Source organism: Acipenser ruthenus, chromosome 4 (genome assembly GCF_902713425.1).
Source record: "Acipenser ruthenus chromosome 4, fAciRut3.2 maternal haplotype, whole genome shotgun sequence".
NCBI classification, from domain to species: domain Eukaryota; kingdom Metazoa; phylum Chordata; class Actinopteri; order Acipenseriformes; family Acipenseridae; genus Acipenser; species Acipenser ruthenus.
The window spans coordinates 39,119,646-39,143,917 of record NC_081192.1 but is presented as its reverse complement, the minus strand read 5'-3'; the positions used below and the strand labels follow the sequence as shown (position 1 = coordinate 39,143,917).

The 24,272-nt window shown below is 38.4% G+C and overlaps 1 protein-coding gene and 1 pseudogene across 1 annotated transcript; both read left to right on the top strand.

The window, feature by feature from the left end:
* Positions 1-4,063, top strand: LOC131737001 (TBC1 domain family member 2A-like). The gene is made up of 2 exons (XM_059023415.1): positions 1-812; positions 4,053-4,063. Exons 1-2 carry the CDS (start codon positions 371-373, stop codon positions 4,061-4,063), a joined length of 453 nt encoding a protein of 150 aa, XP_058879398.1. The 5' UTR covers positions 1-370.
* Positions 4,064-5,290: 1,227 nt separating this feature from the next.
* LOC117972252 (TBC1 domain family member 2A-like) lies at positions 5,291-23,104 on the top strand (annotated as a pseudogene).
* Positions 23,105-24,272: the final 1,168 nt, after the last annotated feature.

Below are 24,272 nucleotides of genomic sequence, written 5' to 3'. Positions count from 1 at the left end.
TAAAAAAGTTGCAATAATTTAAAGTTGTGTGAAGTTTAGATTTTATTTTTCATAGAACATAATCCTGAATAAGGGACACTGCAATCACCACAGAGAGCATAGGGAAACTAGTACCTCTTCTTCAGACCTTCATAGCTGATAGCTTCTTTTTTTGTACTAAATGTTACTCACATGGGACTGTAAGGATGTAACATTTTATTTACAAATTCGTCCCTCGCTGAAGCTGGTGTTTGTGAAAGTTTAACTAACTGACAAGGGGCAGGGAAAAGCTAATAAAGGGAATGAAAATTGATTATACCATACTACACCTCTTTTCAATAGCCAAAGACAAACCAGTTAACATCTTTTCTTTGAAATCTGGTGAGGACACATGGTGAGGACTGTTAAGATGGAGCAGGACTGTCAAGTCGGAAAACCCATGCCTGCAGCTGATCCCAATCTGACAAGCCCAGACAATCATCATGACCTCACTGCCAGTGCAAGAGAGGAAGTGGAAAGCACCAAGGAGAACGAGGGTGATTCCACACACATGGACCAGAGCAATGCCCAAGAGAAGCCAGTCATGAAAACTAAGATGGAACCCTCCTCCACAAAACTGTGTGGGTACCTGAACAAACTGGGGGGGCCCTTGAAGGCCTGGAAAGCCCGCTGGTTTATTTTCGAAGAGAAGAAGTGCCAGCTGTACTACTACAGAACGTCACAGGATGTCAATCCCTTGGGAAGCATTGACCTGGCTAACGCTACCTTTGGCTACCCGGCTCAAGCTCAGGAAGAGACCTTTCAAATTCAAATCCCAGGACGGGTTGTTGTGCTGAAGGTATGTCTTTTTAAAATTAAAGCAATTGGAAATCCCCTAATCTGTGAAGGTACGTGAAGCAGTAACAAGCCAGCCAATAAAATTTAATCATATACATCTTGCACTTCCATTCGTTGAGTAGAACACACAAGTGCAGTTCTGAGTTGAAACAAACACAAGTTACAGCAAACATGTATTTTCATTAACAAAAAAAAAAACCACTGTTTGTGCCTATACTGATGTCTTAATTAAGTTATTTTGTTAGATACAACCGCTTTGGTTGAGGATACACTAATCAGTTTGGACTTCCACTTACTGTCATTTTTTTTCAAATAACCTTAAAAAACGATGTATCATTTTAAGAAAGTGCCCTTGTGCAATACCAAGGGTTCCCTTATAAATTTAACCACAGTAAATTTAACGCAGGAATTTAGCATTTTTCCCATGGTTCTACAATGCATTTACTGTAGTTTACCATGGTTTATTAATGTTCTTTACCATACCTCTGTGTTCCAGGGATGGAAATAAGACTTCCATTGCATAGCAGATTGATCCATTCCTGGTTTTACTTTGAGTTTAATATGACACATCGGAACTTGTTACTTATACACTGTGGCTAATCAGGCTAATTTTAAAACCTGCAATGGAGGGAACTGCAATGCAATAGGGGTTTGAATGTCTGTCATTTGGTGCAGGTGTAAAATTAGCTTTTGAGCACTGGGAACCTGAAAGTTTTATATATATATATATATATATATATATATATATATATATATATATATATATATATATACAGACGTGCTCAAATTTGTTGGTACCCTTACAGCTCTTTGAAATAATGCTTCATTCCTCCTGAAAAGTGATGAAATTAAAAGCTATTTTATCATGTATACTTGCATGCCTTTGGTATGTCATAGAATAAAGCAAAGAAGTTGTGAAAAGAGTTGAATTATTGCTTATTCTACAAAGATATTCTAAAATGGCCTGGACACATTTGTTGGTACCCCTAGAAAAGATAATAAATAATTGGATTATAGTGATATTTCAAACTAATTAGTTTCTTTAATTAGTATCACACATGTCTCCAATCTTGTAATCAGTCATTCAGCCTATTTAAATGGAGAAAAGTAGTCACTGTGCTGTTTGGTTTCATTGTGTGCACCACACTGAACATGGACAAGAGAAAGCAAAGGAGAGAGTTGCCTGAGGAGATTCAGAAAGAAAATAATAGACAAGCATGGTAAAGGTAAAGGCTACAAGACCATCTCCAAGCAGCTTGATGTTCCTGTGACAATAGTTGCAAATATTATTAAGAAGTTTAAGGTCCATGGAACTGTAGCCAACCTCCCTGGGCGCTGCCGCAAGAGGAAAATCGACCACAGATTGAACAGAAGGATAGTGCGAATGGTAGAAAAAGAACCAAGGATAACTGCCAAAGAGATACAAGCTGAACTCCAAGGTGAAGGTACGTCAGTTTCTGATCGCACCATCCGTCGCTTTTTGAGCGAAAGTGGGCTCCATGGAAGAACACCCAGGAGGACTCCACTTTTGAAAGAAAAACATAAAAAAGCCAGACTGGAATTTGCTAAAATGCATATTGACAAGCCACAATCCTTCTGGGAGAATGTCCTTTGGACAGATGAGTTAAAATTGGAGCTTTTTGGCAAGTCACATCAGCTCTATGTTCACAGACGAAAAAATGAAGCTTTCAAAGAAAATAACACTGTACCTACAGTGAAACATGGAGGAGGCTCGGTTATGTTTTGGGGCTGCTTTGCTGCGCCTGGCACAGGGTGCCTTGAATCTGTGCAGGGCACAATGAAATCTCAAGACTATCAAGGCATTCTGGAGCGAAACGTACTGCCCAGTGTCAGAAAGCTCTGTCTCAGTCGCAGGTCATGGGTCCTCCAACAGGATAATGACCCAAAACACACAGCTAAAAGCACCCAAGAATGGATAAGAACAAAACATTGGACTATTCTGAAGTGGTCTTCTATGAGTCCTGATCTGAATCCTATCGAACATCTATGGAAAGAGCTGAAACTCGCAGTCTGGAGAAGGCACCCATCAAACCTGAGACAGCTGGAGCAGTTTGCTCAAGAAGAGTGGGCCAGACTACCTGTTAACAGGTGCAGAAGTCTCATTGAGAGCTACAGAAAACGTTTGATTGCAGTGATTGCCTCTAAAGGTTGTGCAACAAAATATTAGGTTAGCGGTCCCATCATTTTTGTCCATGCCATTTTCATTTGTTTTATTATTTACAATATTATGTTGAATAAAAAAATCAAAAGCAAAGTCTGATTTCTATTAAATATGGAATAAACAATGATGGATGCCAATTACTTTTGTCAGTTTCAAGTTATTTCAGAGAAAATTGTGCATTCTTCGTTTTTTGTGGAGGGGTACCAACAAATTTGAGCACGTCTGTATATAAATGTAATTTATACACGCATACAATTACATTAAATTAGCCATTGTATGGTCTCATGTTATGCTTTACCTAAAATAAATACATTCATCCTAAACTGGTATAGAAATGTATTCCCTGTATCTACTGGCATACATTTCATCAAATGCTCTTGTCAAATGCTCTTGTCAAACGCTCTTGTCAAATGCTCTTGTCAAATGCTCTTGGTTGTGAACACAAAAATAAGCATTACTGTTCTAGCTTTGTTGTTCTCAGTCTTTAAAATGTATATTAACAATCTAACAGCTTGCAGCTAACATGCTTAACACTGTGCGTAATAATGATCTACGGATAAGCTTGATCAATTATGAAAGAGATTGTTGAATTAATTTGAAGCAGTAGCAATTTTATATATAATATATGTTCCGTTCTAATATCCTAGTATATAGTCACTTATAAGTTACGTTGCAGTACTCCACACCATTCTTCCCATGGCCTGAACTCAGAATAAACTGTCCAGCTAACAAGTTATAAATTGTTCATTGGCTATGAAAGAAGGGGTTCTTGCTAACTTTTCACTTGTAATCTTACATGAGCATCATCCAGCCAGTTGTGCAAGAAAAGGCTCCGATTGTTGTATGATAATGTGGGGGAGGAATGTATCCAAAGAAAAGACAAAAACTTAGTGTATGGTGTATTGAGGGTTTAGTAAGTTGAAGGGAAAAGATTAAACTTCAAAGTATATTGAATTTGGTATTTGACCACTTTAAAATCCACAGCCTTCCTTTATAGTTTGAGTTAAGCGAACAGAGCAAGGCTATCATTTTAATCTTTTTTTTTCTTATAAAGCTATAAAATAGCAGCTCTGTTAGTGTTTGCTCTAAAAAGGTTGTCAGTATAACAAAGGGAATCCTTTTCAGATGCTGCTTTGATAATACACAATAGCATCCCCAAAGCAGGTTTCCCTACATCTAAAATTTTTGCAATGATAAAAATGGATTACTGTGAAGGAATGGTTTGCAGTGTGCAGGTGTAGTGATGATGCAGTGCTCCAGAGCAAACACACACAAGACAGTTCACAATTAACAGCTCTTTATTTTCAGCTGGGTTGCGTGCCAACAACACTTTAAATAATAAGCATGGGCTCTACACATCAATGTGTATTGCGCCATGCAAAAGGAGGGTTACAGTCCCGAAATAATAAACACTTTTTAAACACACAATACACAGACACAGACATGTCTCCTGACAGTGGGTGCTCTAGTGCAAGTGAATGGTGAAAGACAAACACAGAGGTAACAGTAGATCAGTGTAGTCCGGGGTTTGGTGCTGGCATGCAGCGACAGCTCCCGGTTCGTGTTAGCCGTCTAGCCAAACAAACAATGACAGTTAGCTGACAAACAAACAAAACACAAAACACTCACAGTACTTTTAATTCTCCTGTGCATACGGTCCTTATAGTTTAACCATCAAAACTAAGGAACAGATCACTGGGGCCACTTCCCCTTAAAACCCTCCGTCATGCCCTCTTTCGGTGGCGCGGCCAATCACGTCTCCTCCAATCCGTGACTGACACATCACCTACCGCATTAAGGCGCTGACTTCAGGTATCGTGGCCCCACCCCCTTCCTGAATGTCCGGCTTTCGACTGACCCTGGAATGAACTGCAAAAACATCCATTCTGGGGCACTCTGTTCTGGTTATACAGCGCCCTCAGAGATTGAGAGGGAGATTGTTGACGAGGATTCATTCATTCTCTGTCACAATTACCAACCATTTTTATTAGTGGGGCTTGCGAAGCAAGAGTCCCCTCTTAAAATCTTCAACGTACTTCTTCTTCTTATTCTTTGGCACGCTACTCCTCTTACACCGTTTAAGCTAGAAACGCCGTTCAAACTTTAAAATGTGTAGACCGGTCTCGAATAGTGTGCTTGTATACAACTTTTTGATATCTTTTATACTTTTTAAACTATTAAGCTTTTTATCATTTTTTTGTCTATCTTCATTCACTTTAATGGGACTTTTTTCAACATTCTAAAGCTCCCCATTGTTTAAAAACTCCCAGATTTCCAACATTCTATTTACTGTAAACGATGTAACTTTTGACACAAATCAGCTACTTTGACCACTTTCCCAACAAGTAAGACAAAAAGTTAGAGGGTATGACATCTTTCTCTACTTCTCTGCTATTCAAATTTGAAATCAAAACATAAATAACTTTTACCAATCAAGAGGTCCACCTGTTTTAGTAACCGCACCAACTAAAATTTTCTCTAACTTTTTATAAACTGCCATTTTGACCACTTTCCCAACAAGTTAGACAACTACTTAGATCAAATGAAATCTTCCTCTACTTCTCAGCTATTCAAATATGAAATCAAAACAGGAATGGCGTCTACCAATCAAGAGGTACAGCTGTTTTAGTAACCGCATCAACTTCTTTCAGTAGGCTACTTCCCACTGTTGAATTAACTGTCATAGAACTTTGAGAAATATCAAATTCTAGCACATTCTAAGCATGAGACAATTAATAAACAATGTGACTTTTGACACAAATCAGCTACTTTGACCACTTTCCCAATAAAACAAGCCCCACAACTTGTAAAGTTACCATCTAGTTTGTTTTGTTTTACAGGCATTAAACAGCCAAGCCATGCTGTATTGGTTGCAGCAGCTGCAAATAAAACGGTGGCAGCACAATACCAGCCTGGTGAAAATACCTGCAGAGCCCTCCACTACCTCCACACAGCTCTGCCAGCTGCCTTCTGCACCTTGGGAAGGTAAGCTCACTGACAGCCCAGTTTTAATTCTAGCTCAAGTTGACCAAATTGTGTGTGGGGTGGGGTTCTTCAGTTTGTGATCTGATGGAGAAAAGGGTTCCAGGGTAGGTGTTGTGTGCATGCAAAACAAAAGAGCTGAACCGGAATAACCCAATTTAAATTATTTATTCTAAACGCTTACAAAGTGTTGCTATACTCTTGTAACCACCACATATTTTTTCATGTTTTGCGCTTTATTGTAATTATATCTAAGATATTTTCATGAGGTGTAAAGTGAAGCAAGAAATGCAATGCTTTAATTAGGTGAGGTAACAAAAGTACCAGGACTTTGTTTATTGTGTCTGGTGTCAGATATCTTAATGAATTCAAACAATCAAAAATGATGATCATACAGGAGAATGTTGGTGCTGTGTGGTGGAAAGAACTCAAAATAACAAAAGGGTGATTTCAATTCTGCCCCATACCCATGCTGAGAGTGTTCACAGTGAGACAGTCTCATTTCTGCCGATGACTCGTCGGCTCTGTTGTGCTTGAAGCCTTGAAGCAGGCTTAGTTGCTGAGAACACAAACATGGTAACTAGACAGGGATTCACTTTGTGATGTTATCTTCTGCCTTGTTTCCATTTTTATAACAACAGCGTTGTGTGGAGGTGACTCTGGCTGTTCATCTGTCCATCTGTATGTCACACTTGTCTAATTTTGGTTAAACTAGGTGTACACATTCTCTGGTAATATTTATTGTGCGTCCATTCATGTCTTGGGACTTTTCAGGAAACTGCATTGCCATTTCATAATACTTATGTCATGGTCATGAATTTACAGTCATGGTGGGGAATGTATGTTAATGAAATACTTGGTTCATACTTGGATTCAGGTTAACCAAATTGGGTTAATATTGCTCCCTCCCAATGCTATTTTATTTATTTTTTCTCAATTTACTGCTGTGATGATAAAATTGTCAATTTTTATAATTTACAGTCCTTTTGCCTGTCCAAACTACTCACAAGACAAGCTGTAAAAATGTCTTAACACCAGATTTAAATACCACTGAACTCTTTATTAACAACACCCAGTAGACTTACACTATTTTAGATCTGGTGCTGTTTTAGACTAGGTACTGTATACAGGTTTAAAGCTGGCAAGATGTATATGCACCTCCGTATGTATAATAAAATAGACCCAGTATTTACAGCTGACTCTTGTCTTCTGGTATAAGAATGACATATACTTTTAACCTGTACTTTCTTAAGACAGCAGCTTAAACAACACAGCCCGCAAACACCGTTTCTGACAGCTGTTGTGAGTGAGACTCTCTAATGTTGCCAGAAACTTTCCCAAGCAAAAGGTGCAGGGAAGGAAATTTTCATTTCACTAAAACATACATATATCTACAGCTTTTGGAAATACGGAGAATGGAACCAAATAATACATTTGTATATCTAATCATTTAATTATATTTACTCCATGAAGTCCAGCAAGTAAGTACAAATGTATTACATTACATTAGAATGGCATTTCCACATGATAAATGAATATGTATGAAATGTGTACTTTGTTTGAAGGGATGGGCAGTTGAGATGCTTGTGCTCTTTTTCAGGAAGGACAGAGGACTTCCTCCCAGCAGTAAAGACCCCCAAGGGCCTAGTCGGAGAAGCCGCAGCCTGTCTGCCAGACAAGCACCCCATCACAGAGATACAGTAAGACACTACCTGCATACCTTGTTTTTTATGTGCCTCTTAATGGGAAAACACACTGAATTAAATGGCTCTCTTACGTACAGTGTAAGTACCAAAATCACAGCAATGGCTAGGGCAATGTCAGTTGCTCATGATTTGCTAGCACCTAATATTTTGTAACCAAAATATATTCCTTGGCTTCTATTTTGCTTTTATCCTAAGGTCATTTTGTATTTGAAAATTTACAGAAGTTATTCAAACCTGTTATGTAAACTAGTCAGCCCTATCCAGGCAGCTGCCTGTAAGCAAAAGAAGCAACCAGTTGAGCTTTGGATTTTGTTATTTGTTGTGTACTACTTTAGTTTGTGTGTGTGTGTGTTTTGTTTCTATGCATTTAGTTTTGTTTTCTCTGTACTTTGCCTTCAGAAGTCAGTTTGTGTTTCCTCTGCCTTGCCCTTACAGGAACATAGTCCTCAATATCTGTGGAAACAAGCCAGCTCAGGAGCTGAGACGGAGTGTGTTCAACTTTGACAAGATTCAGCAGTCGGAAGACTGTCCCTGTGAGGATCCTGTGACACAGATACTGGGGGAAACAGGTGCATCCTTCAGTTGACAGGAAACTGCACTGCAAAGTCTGTGTCTCTGCTTATTTCATGTCTGGATCAGTTCAATGCGGGGACCACCACAGTGGCTCTGAAACTATTACATTCTTCTCATGCAGGGTAAGAACTCTTTCTGCTGTTATAAATGTGCAGAGGTTTCCTGTTCCTAAAAGGTGAACCATGCAGGAGTAAAGCTTGTTAATAAGATAAAGAATGAGTGTCAATAAAGCCTTTTTTTAAGAAATTTCTAGAAAACTCACTAGATAGCTCACAATTTCACCTTTCATTGAAAACAACAGCTCTTTTTAACAACTATTTTCTTTTGCAGCAAATTGTAGTTTTGGCTAGGCACCCTAGAATTAACATCGGTACTATGGGTTCTATGATGATTTTTGTATGTATAACAAATTTGAATTCCAGAAATAATCATTATTTTCTTTTTTTGTTTAATGATTATGAAGGGTATATTGTCAGGTAGGTGGCTCCAGAATAAAATAAAGAACCAGCAAGTTTAAGAAAAAAAAAAAAAAAATATATATATATATATATATATATATATATATATATATATATATATATATATATATATATATATATATATATATAAAATATTCATGCATTTCAAATGCTTTCTTTGCTTGCTCTCTTTCCTAGCACCTCCAGCACCGCCTGTACCTCTGACACCCCCAGCACCTACAGTCCTTTCAGCTCCTTCAGTTTCTTCAGTTACAAACGAGTCTGCGCAGGAAGCAAAGACTGGAGGAAAGAGTTCTCCATCAAGCAGCATGAACAAGAGGGAGAAGAAAATGACCAGTTCTCTTCAGCCTTCTGGGGAGAAGGTGTCAGGAAAGGAGGGGAGCCCCGTGGACAAACTATCCAGACTCCAGCACGAGGTGTTCACGCTCACTGAGGAGCTCAAGTCACAAAAGGTATATGTTTGGTTTGGGTGTCTGAAGTATATTTAAGCACATAACAACTGATAACTGAGTTATTAAATAATATGTCTTGTGAGGCACTTGTACAATGAATGATTGAACCTTATAAATGTTTCCCATAGTAAAATCATAAAGCATAGTGGTACAGCATAGGTCAGCATTGTAAAGACCAGCTAGGTATGGTAAAGCATATTAATAAACATGGAAAGCCAGGGTACACTGTGGGAAAATAACAGTCTAATCACGGGGAAAGCATGGGAAAACTGTAAAAAATACTGTGCAAAAACACAGTGGTAAACCTTTATAAAGTTGTATGATAGTATTTAAATATGATGTTGTATCTATAATAAGCATGGTATGAACGAACATAAGACAGAAACAGTGGATTTAGTCAAGCAGTTACACAAAGTAATACAAACTCAAATCCAAGACCAGCAATAATTTTGCCTAAACTGATTAAAGTACTGATCTACTGTATTGACTGTGTGATGTCTTAACTCTTTTTCTATGCAAGTCAGAAACCTGCATGCTGACCACAAATTGGTTGCTTTACTGTGCATTTTCTTTCCTCTTTGGCTAAGGTGTCACTGGGTGTGAAGGCAAACGCATTTAGCAGAATAACTCATGCATTACCTAACAGGAGAGCTTTTTAAAAGTGTGATAACTGTATTGCTGATAATCCAAATTGTTATAAACATGGTGGTATGATGTTCTATAGTAGCTGTGTATGTAAAATAGGGTTGAAGGGCACTTCTGAAACAGTGAAGAGAGTCTGTTGTTGCTTCATTGTCTGTAAGTGAAACTCTTGTGCTGTACTACTGTTCTTATGAATCCATAAAGGTTACAATGTAGAATTTTTTTTATTATTTTGTCATCAACACATACAGTACAAGTGTATTAAAATACAAAATCTCTGGGGCCCCCGAGAGGCTCAGCTGGTAAAGGCATGAGTGCATGGTGTGCAGGGTGAGTCAGGAAGTCAAGGGTAATTTTGTGCCCTGTGCAGGGACTGTTTCTGCAGGGCTAGATCTAAACAGTCACAATAGAGCTCCTGAATGCAATTCTGGGTTTTCGCTCATGACTCCTATCTTATGATGATAAAAAGACAGCTTACATTTTTGCCTGTGGTCACAAAACTTCCTTTTACATTTTTATGAGCTTCAATAAGCATATTTTATTGCTTCCCAAACATAAACTTTAATCTTGCATCGCCGCCTTCTTGTTTCCTGTTAGTAACCCATACGACTTTTAACGCGGTGATCAAATGCACCTGATCTGCAACATGCAAGAGTTTGTAGCTAATTGTATATTTGATCTAAAATTAGACCAACAGACACAATCTTTCTTTGTGCACAGAATTTATTGTGCATGTGCATTTTGACTTATTTTATCATTAGTTTTTGTGTCTTGATTAAAGACACGGTTATCCTGGACCTTATGAAACCACTTTACAAGACACCATTGCTCATTATTATTGTAATACTGGGACAGTATTTCCAGTGTTTGGTACTATTATTGCATTATCATTGTTTTCTTCTTTCAGAGTACAAAGAACAGAGCTGCAAAAACAAGGTCTTTTTTGAGCCTGTTAAAAACACAAGTTAAGCTGATCTCCTGAATGGTTTGAAAAATGACCACCAGCAGGCAGTGTGCAGAATTTTCAGTCATTTTGCTGGTCTTTTCTAAAAACACTTCACTGAATTCAGCTTTTATAATTGGTTAAAAAAAGGACATTGTTATTGAAATAGTAGGCTGTGTGGTCCAGTGGTTAAAGAAAAGGGCTTGTAATCAGGAGGTCCGTGGCTCAGATTCCAGTTCAGCCACTGAGTCACTGTGTGACCCTGAGCAAGTCACTTAACCTCCTTGTGGACGTTGTTGTAAGTGACTCTGCAGCTGATGTATAGTTCACACACGCTAGTCTCTGTAAGTCGCCTTGGATAAAGGTGTCTGCAAAATAAACAAAATAGTAATAATAATAATGTCTGATAATTGGTTTTAAGGCCACTGACGTATAATATAGGGCAGAGCTTCAGAGCCTTTTCTCATATGCACTACTAATAAATACTGCAACAGGCTGTTTTTTAGGGAAAATTGCATTGTACAGTAGACTATTTGAATTTACCTTTAGCCATAATTGTAATTAAATGCATTATGTTAACAGCTGTTCTTATATGATAAGTAAAACAGTATTTTTTTATTCAAAGGGATATTACAGATTTTTCAGGAAATGCAAGAATCAAAAACCTAAAACAAATACTATACCAGGCATTTTTAGTATGGTACAGTTTATTATCAGTACTCCAAACAAATCACTAATCTGAACAGGTCTGATCCCACCTGGTTCAGATTACAAAGAAAGTACAGGTGCATTATTCAGGGACCACCTACAGTATAATTTATTTACGGGACCTCCAACACAGCTCAAGAAGCTTCACCTTTAAGAGTAAATGACCATAGTGTTTTTGTTTTGAAATCAGGAGCTGGTGCGACTCCTTCACAAGGCCCTGGAGGCAGCACAGCAGGAGAAGAGGACCAGCAAACGGTTCCTGTCAGCAGCAGGGGAGCAGGAGCGGCTGGAACTGGTGCGGCACAAAGAGAGGTGTATCACGGACCTGGACGGCCGACTGGAGGCCCTGCTCAAAGACAAGGAGGAGCTGGAGCAGCGGCTGGCCATGCAGGACTGCCAAGTGAATGAGCTGCAGCAGCACGTGCAGCTCATGATGGAGAAGAACAACGCCAAGCAGGAAGTCATCCTCAAGCTCTCCGAGCAGGTGGCCGCCTGCATGGCTGACCCCCAGCGTACCGTAGCCAATTCCATGGGCACAGAGACCTTCTGCAGGCTGCAGGAGAAGATTGAGAACCTCAAGGTTATTTTAAAAGTTACTTTTACATTACAGCCATGGGAAGTACGTCAACTCTTGTTTCAAGAAACACGGATAAAACCACACTCTTTTTGTTGGTTTTGTTTGACCACCATGTAATCCTGCATGATGTGAAAAAGCAGTAAAGTAACTGATCCATGTTTTCACTGCTGGGGTGTCACATACGGTATTCTGCACCTTCTCTGCATCCAATAAGCATTACAAACATGACATCTTAACTAGATTTTATTAGCATTGGAGCAGACACACAATTACTGTTTGCCACTCCAGTCTAAGAATGATTCATTTATAGTAGAACCGGTCCAGGGGTCCAGCGAATATATACTAATATTGTATCTCAGAGGAAGTCGTTTTAGTATATTGTAGTTTCTTTATTAACGTCGGGGCATTATAAATGAACAACGTCAGGTACATCAGTGTGCCTAAAACACCAAAGTACGACACAGCATGTATTCTATACAAAAAAATCTGTGAAAATGACTGCACAAGCACTGAAGTACAGTATTTCTCAGTTTACAAAACAGCATTCCAAACAGTTCTTAACGTGCTTTCTCAGTGTATGCCAAAGTAATCTGACAGGTTTTTTTACATTGTGTGTGTGTGTTAACCTGAGACATAAACCACAACAAGGATGCACGCTTTTTAACAGTACAGTAATTTTATGAATCCTTTACTTTTCTATTTACTATGGTTAAACTGGGCAGTTATGTGAAGTGACAGCGTGTACAAATTCTGACCTGCTAAGAGCTGAATTTACTGTTTTAGACCCATAATAAAATGTGCATTGGTCAGTTTCCATCAGTACCATTCAGTTGGTAGCAGCATATGTAAGTCACACATGGCACAGGTCCATTGGGTAATGATGGTGTCATATCTTGCAGGATCAGATACGACAGGTTCGACTGTACTTTGTATCACGTTACTGTGATTTTGTACTCTATAGGTCAGGCTTGCACAGTGTTGATGTGATGTTACAATGAACAGCAAAAATTATTATAATAACATAAACATACTGTATATATATATAAAAAAAAGATCCCTGTGTAACCCCAGGCTACTAGGCATGAGGGGGTACACTGCTCTCTGATAAGTTAGGAGACCAGTTATCTGCTTATTAGCAAAACTTAAATATAAAGTCAAATAATAATTCCAGACACGTGATCAGTTGGCCAACTATTTTTTTCTTCTATTTCTTTGTTATTAGAACAAAACAAGTATATTGTTTTTGTACAGTGTATTAATTGACATTAGTTAGCCACACTTTTTTTTTACGTATCCCAGCGATTTTCAAACAGTGTTTTATAGGGTACAAATGAGTACAATTATGAAAGCAAAGAAAAGCAGTGATCAGTCAGGACTAGGTCAAACCTGTGCTCTTAATAAGTAGAGCTCACAGTAGAAATGTTTTAAGTACAACCACAGATTGTGTTCTGATTTCATTCGTTTACTGTGTTTAAAAAACATATATGTTCAAAAAATATATTATCCTTACCTACAAGTCTTTAATGCAGTATCGTCACTGTGTAAGGCTAATATATAAGTGACTTTATTTAATACTAAACATCTTATTTTCAGCTTTTATAGCCTAGGCCCCAGATTAATAGTAATAGTAATGAGTTTCGTTTATTTCTTTTTTCTTATAGCTTTAACCACAAAACCACAATGAGATCTGTGATTTCGCCTAGAGACATCTCTGTCTGCACTAAGAAGCCAAAGTAAATTAAAGAACAACTAGCATGCTGGTACATTATGATAAAGCAAACTGCTTAGTGACACATGGATTGCAAGTGGTTCTAATGTAGTGACGCAAGCTGGTGACCTACTGGGCACTATTCTTACACAGTCTAACGCAAAAAAACAAAACAAAATAAAAGAAAACAACAACTTTAGATTCACTTTGTATCATTTTCACATCCTGGTAACTTTTTAAAAGTTTAAAGCATTCCTTTGGCCTCCTGTTTAACCACAGTATTTCTGCAGTTTTACCCATGCTTTTCCCATGGTTATACAATGCATTTATAATAATTTACCTGGGTTTTACCATGTTTATTAATATACTTTTATTATTATTTATTTCTTAGCAGACACCCTTATCTAGGGCGACTTACAATTGTTACAAGATATCACATTATTTTTACATACAATTACCCATTTATACAGTTGGGTTTTTACTGGAGCAATCGAGGTAAAGTACCTTGCTCAAGGGTACAGCAGCAGTGTCCCCCAGCTGGGATTGAACCCATGACCCTCGGGTCAAGAGTCCAGAGCCCTAACCACTCCTCCACATACCTTCTTACCTTGTTATTGTAGTCTAGTATCTGCATAAATAAAGACATAGGCAGTCAGTATTTTTGGTCAATTATTTGCTTTTTTTGCAGAGATACTTCCTCTGTTATGTTTCTCTTTAGTAATTTGTGGTTTTTCTTTTTTCATTTTATACTGTACTTCCCTTATTTTTATAATTCTTTGTACTCCTGCTAGGTTTCACTCCTTGTTTCTTCTTCTTAGTTGACTGTCATAGTAGTTCTGACTGGCTGGCTGTTAGCCTGGTCAGCAACCTCGGGTGTGTTCATGCATTACTAATTAAAACCACAGAGAAGTTAGCAACTGAGCCAGCTCCAGTCTCCCAGAATGAACAGATCAGACTGACTGGGATGTTTCCCTTTCATCTCCAAATCTAGGTCTTCTCTAGATGCAGAAAGCAAATTGGAAAGATATGTAGTGAATTCTAAATACAGTACAGTGCTATGAATGTAGGGCACTGTTCACAAAAACACAAATGCCTGGTTTGCAAATTAAATTAATGTTTAATCTTGTTGACCCCAATGTGTTCTTTGGGGTGGGTCAAGTTGTAGCTGTTTCTGTATCAGTGCTTGATCTGTCCTAGTGCCTGCGTCATGGCTCCATATAGTGATATCCCCTGAGTGCACTGTGCAATGAAACAGCTACTGGCTGGTATGATTGCAGCAAATTAGATGTTTTATCTATCTGGTCTGATTGGCAATGGTTTTAAATTATTTTAGATATATTTAGGATCAGACCATTTTTGTGACATGAAAAACTATTGTACTACAGTAGAGTTGTTTCAGGATTTCTGGGAGCACTTGAATTAATAGGTATCACATTTGATACCAGGGTGACTCTGGTTTAAAGAAGAACCAAATAGCAAAAATTGTAAAAATAAATAAATAAATATAATTTCAGTTGCAGGCTATGCTAAAACTGCTAAAATTGCCAAAAACATAAACGCTTTGATTTCCGAATCGTAATCGGAAAAAAACATGTATTGTACACAACAGTTTAACTTTCAAAGAAATGACCCTTCACAGCCACAGTGTCCATAAGCACTCGGGTGACACACATATTGCACTGTAGAAAATAGCAGTCTTGTAATTAATATAAGCAGCACAAGGGAACAAGTGAACACTGCAGCGAAGAGGATTTTTAAATAAAATTAATTTAAGGAGCAGAAGCAAGATTATAATTGGAATGGCTCCATCAGAACTGTAAAATTAGTTATTTGGAAATGTACTAGGTTCATTTTTACATTTTAATAAACAAGTTCAACCCAGTTAAAAAGTAACAGGGTGTAGAAACCCTCTGCCTTTGGACTGCCCTGTCTTGGAAATGAGTGGGAGGTTGTGGGAGGGTTACTGCTTTCACCAGCTGCTGTGTTTTGTTTTAATCCTAACCCTAAACCTCTCTTTTGTGTTGCAGTGTGCCTACCTGGAGGCCAAAAACTGCCAGATTGAGAGCAAGTACCTGGTCGTGCTGCGCAGGCTGCAGGAGAGCAAAGGGCTGGACAGCAGTCAGCAGGAGATGGTGAAAAGGCTCATTGAGGACTCACTGCAGGGAGACAAGAAGGATGGCTTTAAACTCAACCCTGTCAGGTAAGACAGTACTGACATTTCCATACCGGGATTTCACAGCGAAAACTTTTTTCCCCCCGGTTACTTTCTTGTTTTTTTGTTACTAAGTATATTCAAATATTTAAAATGCAATTCTATTGCTAAACTGATGATGTGATTGCAAGCTACACCAGTTCCATTTTCATACAATACCCTCATAAACCGAACTGAAATACCAAAACAAGCAAAGGATCAAAATGTTAATGTTGGTTTGTTGCAATTGTGATCTAATAGGTGCGCAAATGAAAAGCCAAAAAAGAGCTGGAACTTACAGTAGTTTCTGGGCTTTGCTGTCTATGATTTTCTATGTCATGTGCCCTGCTCTTTTAATGTGATAATTGAATAATTGAGAAAAATATATATTTTGTTTATGTCACTTCTTTAAAACAAAACAAAAGAAACTCTTTTTGTTTTGTTGCATGGTCTGTTTAGAACAGAAGTGCAAATTATATGCATTTCCTATTTTTCATGATTATTTTCTCAGTTTGTTTTTGTCAATATTATAGAAATTCCTTTCGTAGAGTTTACTGTAGTCTTAACAACTGCACAGGAACTCAGATTGAATAGTATTGATTGTAAATTGAACAGAAAATGTTTGTTCTGCTGTTCGAGCGATTGATGCAAGCAGCTGAAATGAGCTTGCTGTTAACTGTATAGTAATCCACATCACAATACCACTGCACACCTTAGCAGGCAAAAAGAAAGGTCAAAGATTGGATTGACATTGAACTGCTCCCTAACCAACCACATAAAGAGCAATGTGCGTCAATAAACACTGCAATTCCAGGACCATATATAAGGGTTGATGTTAGGCAGTGAAGGTGTATATATGCCCAAAAAGAAGTTCAAGGCAGTATCACGGGTAAAGTGTCTTATTTTGCAGATTGTGCACAGAACTATTTTATAAATTATGTGTACAGATTATTATTATTTTTTTATACAGCAAATAGATTGATAAATGCACTGACATCTTCAAAATCAACGTCAAAGTTATTCAAGCACTTTACAATAGCTTGTGAAACGGTGTTGTCATTAACAGCCTGAGGGTAAAGTGTATCTGCAAGGACAGCTTTCAGTTCTATGTCAGATGCATGTTCACCATTTAGGCCCTGCAAAACAAATACAATGTGAAACATATATTGCTATTGGGCATCAGTCGACGTGTCGGTGACCATTGACAAGCAACCAGACTGTTTTACTAATTCCATAATCTCCTGCTTGTGATAGTCGGCAACTTTAGGTAAGTATTCACGTCTCAGCTGGGCTGATGAAGGAATCACTCCACCATTTGCTACACTCAGTATGAAGAAATTACATAACTTTTGGTTGTCCAGTTTTTCAAGAGGGATATTTGCGCAAACAAACATCCCTGTCAGGTCAAAATTTAATGTGTTTCGTGCTTCACGGTTTTCAGTGGACTTTTGGAACATGGAAGTTCACGTTTTTGGTTTCTTGGATTTCCGCCTTTCTCTTTCAGTGAATACTTGAATCTAAATGCCTGTCAAGAGATGATTTGCAGTAACATTGCAGGACATACAGAATAGCTTACCTCCATCGTATGAAATACAAATAATAATTATAAGAATATTGAAAAAAATCACGGTATTGGGCTAAGTTCGCAATTTCTGCGCAGTTCGTGAAATCTCGATTTACACAGGGCCTTATACATAACCCTAGGCAGGTTAGTTTCAGGCACATATACCATTTACACATAACCCTTTCCTGGTTCTTGTACTGGCTTCCAAACACATTTACCTCCTAACCGTCAAACTTCAGCCCACTCCCTTCTCTCCCTTTGTCTCTCTCCGCCAACTGTTCCAACTCAACTAACTAACTCCATGCTCTCCTGCAGCGATGGGGAGGAATACGCTGGCAGAGGGGACTGATTAGAAATATAACAGTACAACTTAACATAGAGGTTCATTACACATAACTAAATCACAAAAACCTGGAGCCATGCACCTACTGTACAATGTTGTATGATAATTTAGGGAATATGTGAATACTGCATGTTACCAGCATCCTTGTTTAACTTTGTGTTCCTTCCCAGTGAGTATGACGACTATGGATTCAAGACCATTCCTGATTATGAAGTAGAGGACGTGAAGCTCCTGGCCAAAATCCAGGCCCTGGAGATCCGTTCCAACAACCTGCGCAACAATGAGATGGTGGACAAGCCTTTGCGGACAAGGTGGGCTAACTACCTGGCCAGCCGTCCCTTGGACCAGCTGGCTCCCTCCCCAGAGCTGAAGGGCCTGATCCGGTGTGGGATCCCTGTGGAGTACCGGGAGCAGGTGTGGCGCTGGATCGTGAGGACACGGACGCAGGTCTCTAGGAAGTGGAATCCCAATCGCTACCAGGAGCTGAGGAAGCACTGCGAGGTGTCGGAGCACCTGGCCTCGCGGCAGATCAGGCTGGACCTGCACCGCACCCTCACCAGCAATAAGCACTTCTCCTCGCCCACCTCCGACGCAGTCCAAAAGCTGCAGCGCATTCTGCTAGCCTTCTCCTGGCAAAACCCCACCATCGGCTACTGCCAGGGCCTCAACCGATACTGTACCTTTTGTATTGAAAGTTCTTAATGCCATTCGCTCATTAAGTAGTAAAAGGTGTTGCCAAAAAAGACAAAACACTTTCTGGTACTTCTTGGACGTGGACTAGCATAACTTATCCTTTTCTAAAACAGAGAATAATGCCTATTACCGGTAAGCAGTGCCACAGGTAATGGCAGCATTACTGGTGTTTAACATTTTAGAGCACTTCGTTGGAGGTAGCTATGCCAGGACACTACACTAGAGCAATGTGTTGTTGTATTATAAATAGCAATAAGAATACACATGCAAACAGTGTTTATTTATTGATTTGAGTAATTATGACACCTAGTGGTTGTTAACTGTGTTGTGTATTCTTAGCTACTCATCCCTCCCCTGTACAATATATCTTTTTTTGGAATCACAAATATACTGGCCCAGATATGTTCTTTAATATTCTACACAACTGTAAAGACAACTGTGGTGGAAAGCACGAGTGGCCATATTCAGGCAGATTAAAAATAATTCCGGCGCCTCCTCAAGACTCACCTCTTCAGACAGCACCTGTAGAAACTCCTCTTTTCCATCTGGACACTTATCACTCTTCCTTAAATGCACTTTACTTGCTCTTATCTGCTCCCTATTTTACTGCATTTAACCCTGTACTTTAGAGTACTGTAATCTGTCGAGTGTCATTTAATCTGTAGTATTTTGTATTTAATTATATCCTGATGTAACTATCACTGACACTGTTATCTGTTCCGTTATTGAATCGTAATCGTATCAATACTTATACTGATTCTTGAAATGTATTTTTGTCAACGACTGTAAGTCACCCTGGATAAGGGTGTCTGCTAAGAAATAAAATAATAATAAATACAAATAAGTGTATAATTTACATAATTTCTTGCTAGTTTCCTCAAATTCCTCTGAATTTATTTCAAAATAGGGCCTAAAATGTGTAAAAATGTGGCTTGGCACACCTATGTGTCCCCCTTTTCTTCTGAATATTAGCAGCACACTTCCAGTGGAGTCATGTGGTGTGTGTGTTTCCTCTTGCAGGTTGGCAGCTATTGCACTTTTAGTTCTGAAGGGTGAAGAGGATGCCTTCTGGTGGCTGTTGTTGAAATCATAATGCCACAAGACTACTACAGCAAAACCCTCACTGCCTCTCAGGTACAGTATGTACAACAACTGATTTCAAATCAGCGAACCCTCTTCTTCCCTCCAGGGACACAAGGACGCAACAAGCCCTTGCCACCTCTCGATCTTAGGCAACTTTCTCTGCCTCATTTTCTTTTCCCTTGTGGTATCCATTGTAGAGCTACCTTCTGGATATGGGTTTGTTCCATCCTGAGTACGTGGCCTATACACCTCAGTCTTCTTCTTTTTGTATCTGTGATGATTTGGTCTTCTCGTGGAGGTCTTTATTTGAGATTTTGTTTGACCAGTTTTTGCCTATTTTCCAAAGGCACCTGTTATGGAAATTGGCTAATTTGTCCATGTCTCTCCGTTATTACTAAGAAAATGTTAAAATATTTGTGACACTGCTCGTCAGCCTATAGCTGAGTTTTAATGCTATCCCCTCTGCTTCACCAGTAAGTACTGTGGATGTGCTAATTCAGGCAGTCCTAGTCCCTATTTGTTCTAACAGCTGAGCAACTCCTGCTGCTCTAAGCAGAGCTCTTTGTTCCTTGCAGGCTGATCAGAGGGTGTTCCGTGACTTTCTTGCTGAGAAGATGCCTCGCCTGATGGCCCACTTCAAGGAGCACAGCATCGATCATTCCCTCATCACCTTCAACTGGTTCCTGGTGGTCTTCGTGGAAAGTCTGGTCAGCGACATCCTGCTCAGAGCGTGGGATGCTTTCCTCTATGAGGGCACAAAGGTACAGCGCCGGCTGTGTTTAATACCCACCCCACCACCACCAACACCACCCACACCACCCACACTTACCCAACTGTGTTGAAACGTGCTTAATACATTTTTCAGCACAAATTGTTGAGAAAAATTGTCTTAACTTGCAAACATGTGCACAGTATGTCACACTTACATTGTAACAGCTTATCCAATTATTTTAAATTATAGTAATGACATTTTAGAGAGTTATAGAGAGTAAAAATGAAAAACATGGAAATAAGTAAAATATAATTAATTATAAAAGGGCTCAGTCCAGTGACGACTTGATGAGCGAAAGTATCCTTCTTTTTTAACCTGAACAGTATTTCCTTCTTTCTGTTTCCAGGTGATATTTCGCTATGCACTGGCCCTCTTTAAGTACAATGAAGAGGACATTCTAAAAATTCACGACAATCTGGAAATCTACCAATACCTCTGTTTTTTCACCAAAACTATCTCTGATGGCAGGTGAGGCAGAATGAGGATGATGATAATGTACAGCAGACGCATCAGACCAGTTGCTGTCAATCACAGACTGTATAAACAGTTCACACTCATCTCACTCACTCCAGTGGCCATGCTTTTAACCACTAGTAAAGTTAGCGATTTCAGTAAACTGTCTTGTACCATTTTGATGATGGTAAATGTGAACAGTGATTTTGCAGTTTACTGAGCTTTACCATGCATCCACTATGAAACCGTAAGTCCTTCTTTACCATTCACTTCCTACAGGTAATGGAGCCCCCACCTCACAGTCATCTTTGCAGCGTAGAAAACAGATGTACTGTATGTATAGCTGTTTAATGAACAGTTTGCAAGCAGATTATTAAAGTGTTGAACAATTTAACTGGTAGGTCAATTGGCTGGTTTCACAGGCCCTGATTAGCACTAATCCTGGACTACCTATTGTTATCTTAGGTAAGGTAGTCCAAAATTAGTGCTAATTGTAGTTTGTGAAACCAGCCGTTTAAGATCCTATTAAAAACAGAATTTTCTTGCCATTAGGTCTTAGTAGTAAAAATAAGTTATCCTAAGGATGAATAATTCCAAGGTTCTGTTGCCTTTTATTTACTGAAAACATTTCCTTTCTGTTATACTGTAGCACGGAACTGGATCAATCAGTCTGCTTTCTCTTGATTTTCAGTGAAATAACTGGGATTATATGATAATAATTTGGCAGAGCTTTCTCACAATGACTGTAAAGCAGCAAAAATATGTTTCCATTTAGTTCTCAAAGCCTTTTCATTGGAATTATTGATTCAATCACCATGTTTCTCCTATGCCCAGCCACTAAACCTGAAATACAAACACATTCATTTAGATGCAGCCATTCATGCTTCAGTATTAGACAAGAATCCAGGCAGTGCTGGCTGTGCAGAGACAGGGGGCCATTGACTGATTTGGACCACCTGAAGATTGATACACTGTAGAAGTTAATGGGTTCAATCTCTAAACAATTATGTTATAAAATTAGCAAGCAACAACTTTGTATGTCAGACTTACATTTTTTGTTCCTGTTAGAACTGTGCATTGTTTCTCAAGTGTGTGTTTGTCTTTTTGTCTTTTTATGACTTTACTTTTGGCAGGCCCATACGTTATTGTTTATTTATTTATTTGTGTATTTTTTGAAAGGGGGAAAAATGCAGAGTTCCCAGGTCCTTTAACTTTGCAGTTGTTTCATCAGTGGCATTTTGTTTTCTCTGTATCTTCTGTCTTTAGGAAACTAATGACCATAGCGTTTAATGATATGAACCCCTTCCCTATGAAGCTGCTGAAGAACAGACGAGAGTTTCACATGGAGAGGCTGACAGCCGAGCTGCTGGAGCTGGAGAGGATACAGGAGGAGTTTGTGAAAGAACAACAAGTGGAGTGCAAAGACAAGGACCTGGACACTGCTGTCAACGAAGATGAAGAAGTAATACAGACTGCAGTTAGCTTGCATCACACGTCCTGACGTTATTGAAAAATTACACATCACTGATACTATTTAAACTAATTTGTTTGCCTTATTATTCCCTGCTGTGGAATATAGTGGGGCTTACATATTGTGTATGTCACACATACATCTAACTGTTATCCTTTGTCTGTTGTTGAGTATATAGGTATGTCAGACTTACATTTTTACATGTACAGTTCGGCTCTTATTTTGTAATGGCGCGCGTAATGTACCGACATACTTGTTTTAGAGTCAACAAATTAAGTTTACCAAACCTGTCAAAATGCAGAATATTAATGGAAATAGGTGTGTTGGTAATACACACACACTACATCTCTGAATGCTTGACTTCAAATCCAGTTTAAGTCACACATGAAAGGAGTATGGTGGTCCTAAGCCCTCGGCTTCCACATCACAAAACCAACACACAGTGCAGCACAATTGGCACAAAGGATAAACCTGTTTCTTATCTCATAAAACAGCCTTTTACTATAATTATCATCTGTCAGTCTCTGAATTTCTTCAATCAGCAGTTCCATTCCACTCAGATCAGTTCAGTAAATTAATTATTTTGTAGTTTCCCAAGAAAACAAAAACTCATTGGAGATCTTGAAAATTAATGTCTTGAAATGTGATTAATTTAGGCCAGGCTAATCTGAACAAGTACAGAGATTCCAGTTACTTTTCAGACCGGCAACCAGGTTCCAGATTTTCTAAACGAGACTATCTCTGAAATAAACTTATTTTTTATGCATTGGTTGTTTGTTTATATTCCTGTAAATTGCATAGTTCAGTTATTGCTAAGTTAAGTGGAAGACGTTGCTTTGTTTAATTATGTTAAATTGTATGGCAATCCTTCATGATTTGCATGAGTTCACTTAGGTTTAGAGGTACAGTTTTAATTCATGTACCTCTGATAAACCTAAACTAAGTGACGAAAGCAAAAACACAAACGTTTTTTACTTGAGCTTGAAAAGGAAAAAAATAGGATGAATACAGTGCTATATATACTGTGTGTGTGTGTATATGTGTGTATATATATATATATATATATATATATATATATATATATATATATATATATATATATATATATATATAATATTATTATTTATTTCTTAGCAGACGCCCTTATCCATATATATATATATATAATTGATCGCTACATATAGATTTTTCAATGTTGGTAAAATGTTTAATTCAGTAATGATTTTAAAAATGTTTATTTTTTATTTTTTAAGGGATGCAAGACATTTAACAACTTTGTGTCTAAAGTTTTTAAATGCCAACTGTTAAATAAATAGATTTATGGATATTATTATTTATTTCTTAGCAGACGCCCTAATCCACGGCGATTTACAATTGTTACAAGATATCACATTATTTTTACATACAATTACCCATTTATACAGTTGGGTTTTTACTGGAGCAATCTAGGTAAAGTACCTTGCTCAAGGGTACAACAGCAGTGTCCCCGACCGGGGATTGAACCCATGACCCTCCGGTCAAGAGTCCAGAGCCCTAACCACTACTCCACACTGCTGCCCTTATTAATGTGTTGATAGTAGGGATAGCTTTTGTGACTGGAGCATGGCTGCATTGTCTATTGCGCTGAATTTTAACCAATTTTAACAAATTGTTCCCATTATTCTTATTTTTTATTTTAGCTTTTCTCTTCAAATATTTTTTAGAAAACAAAAAAGCACAAACAAAATCTCAGCGTGTTTCATCTTATTCATGAGTAGACTTAATTTGATACAGAGGAACACCCCTTTTTTATACACGCAATTTTCCACAGGTGATTAATCACCTTTTAAGAGATGGCTCAGTTGACAAACAACTCTTGAGAAGGGAAACTTTTGTGATATTTTTTTTAATTCTGTTCCACCACATGGCCTTAATGAAGACTTTAAATATGGGTA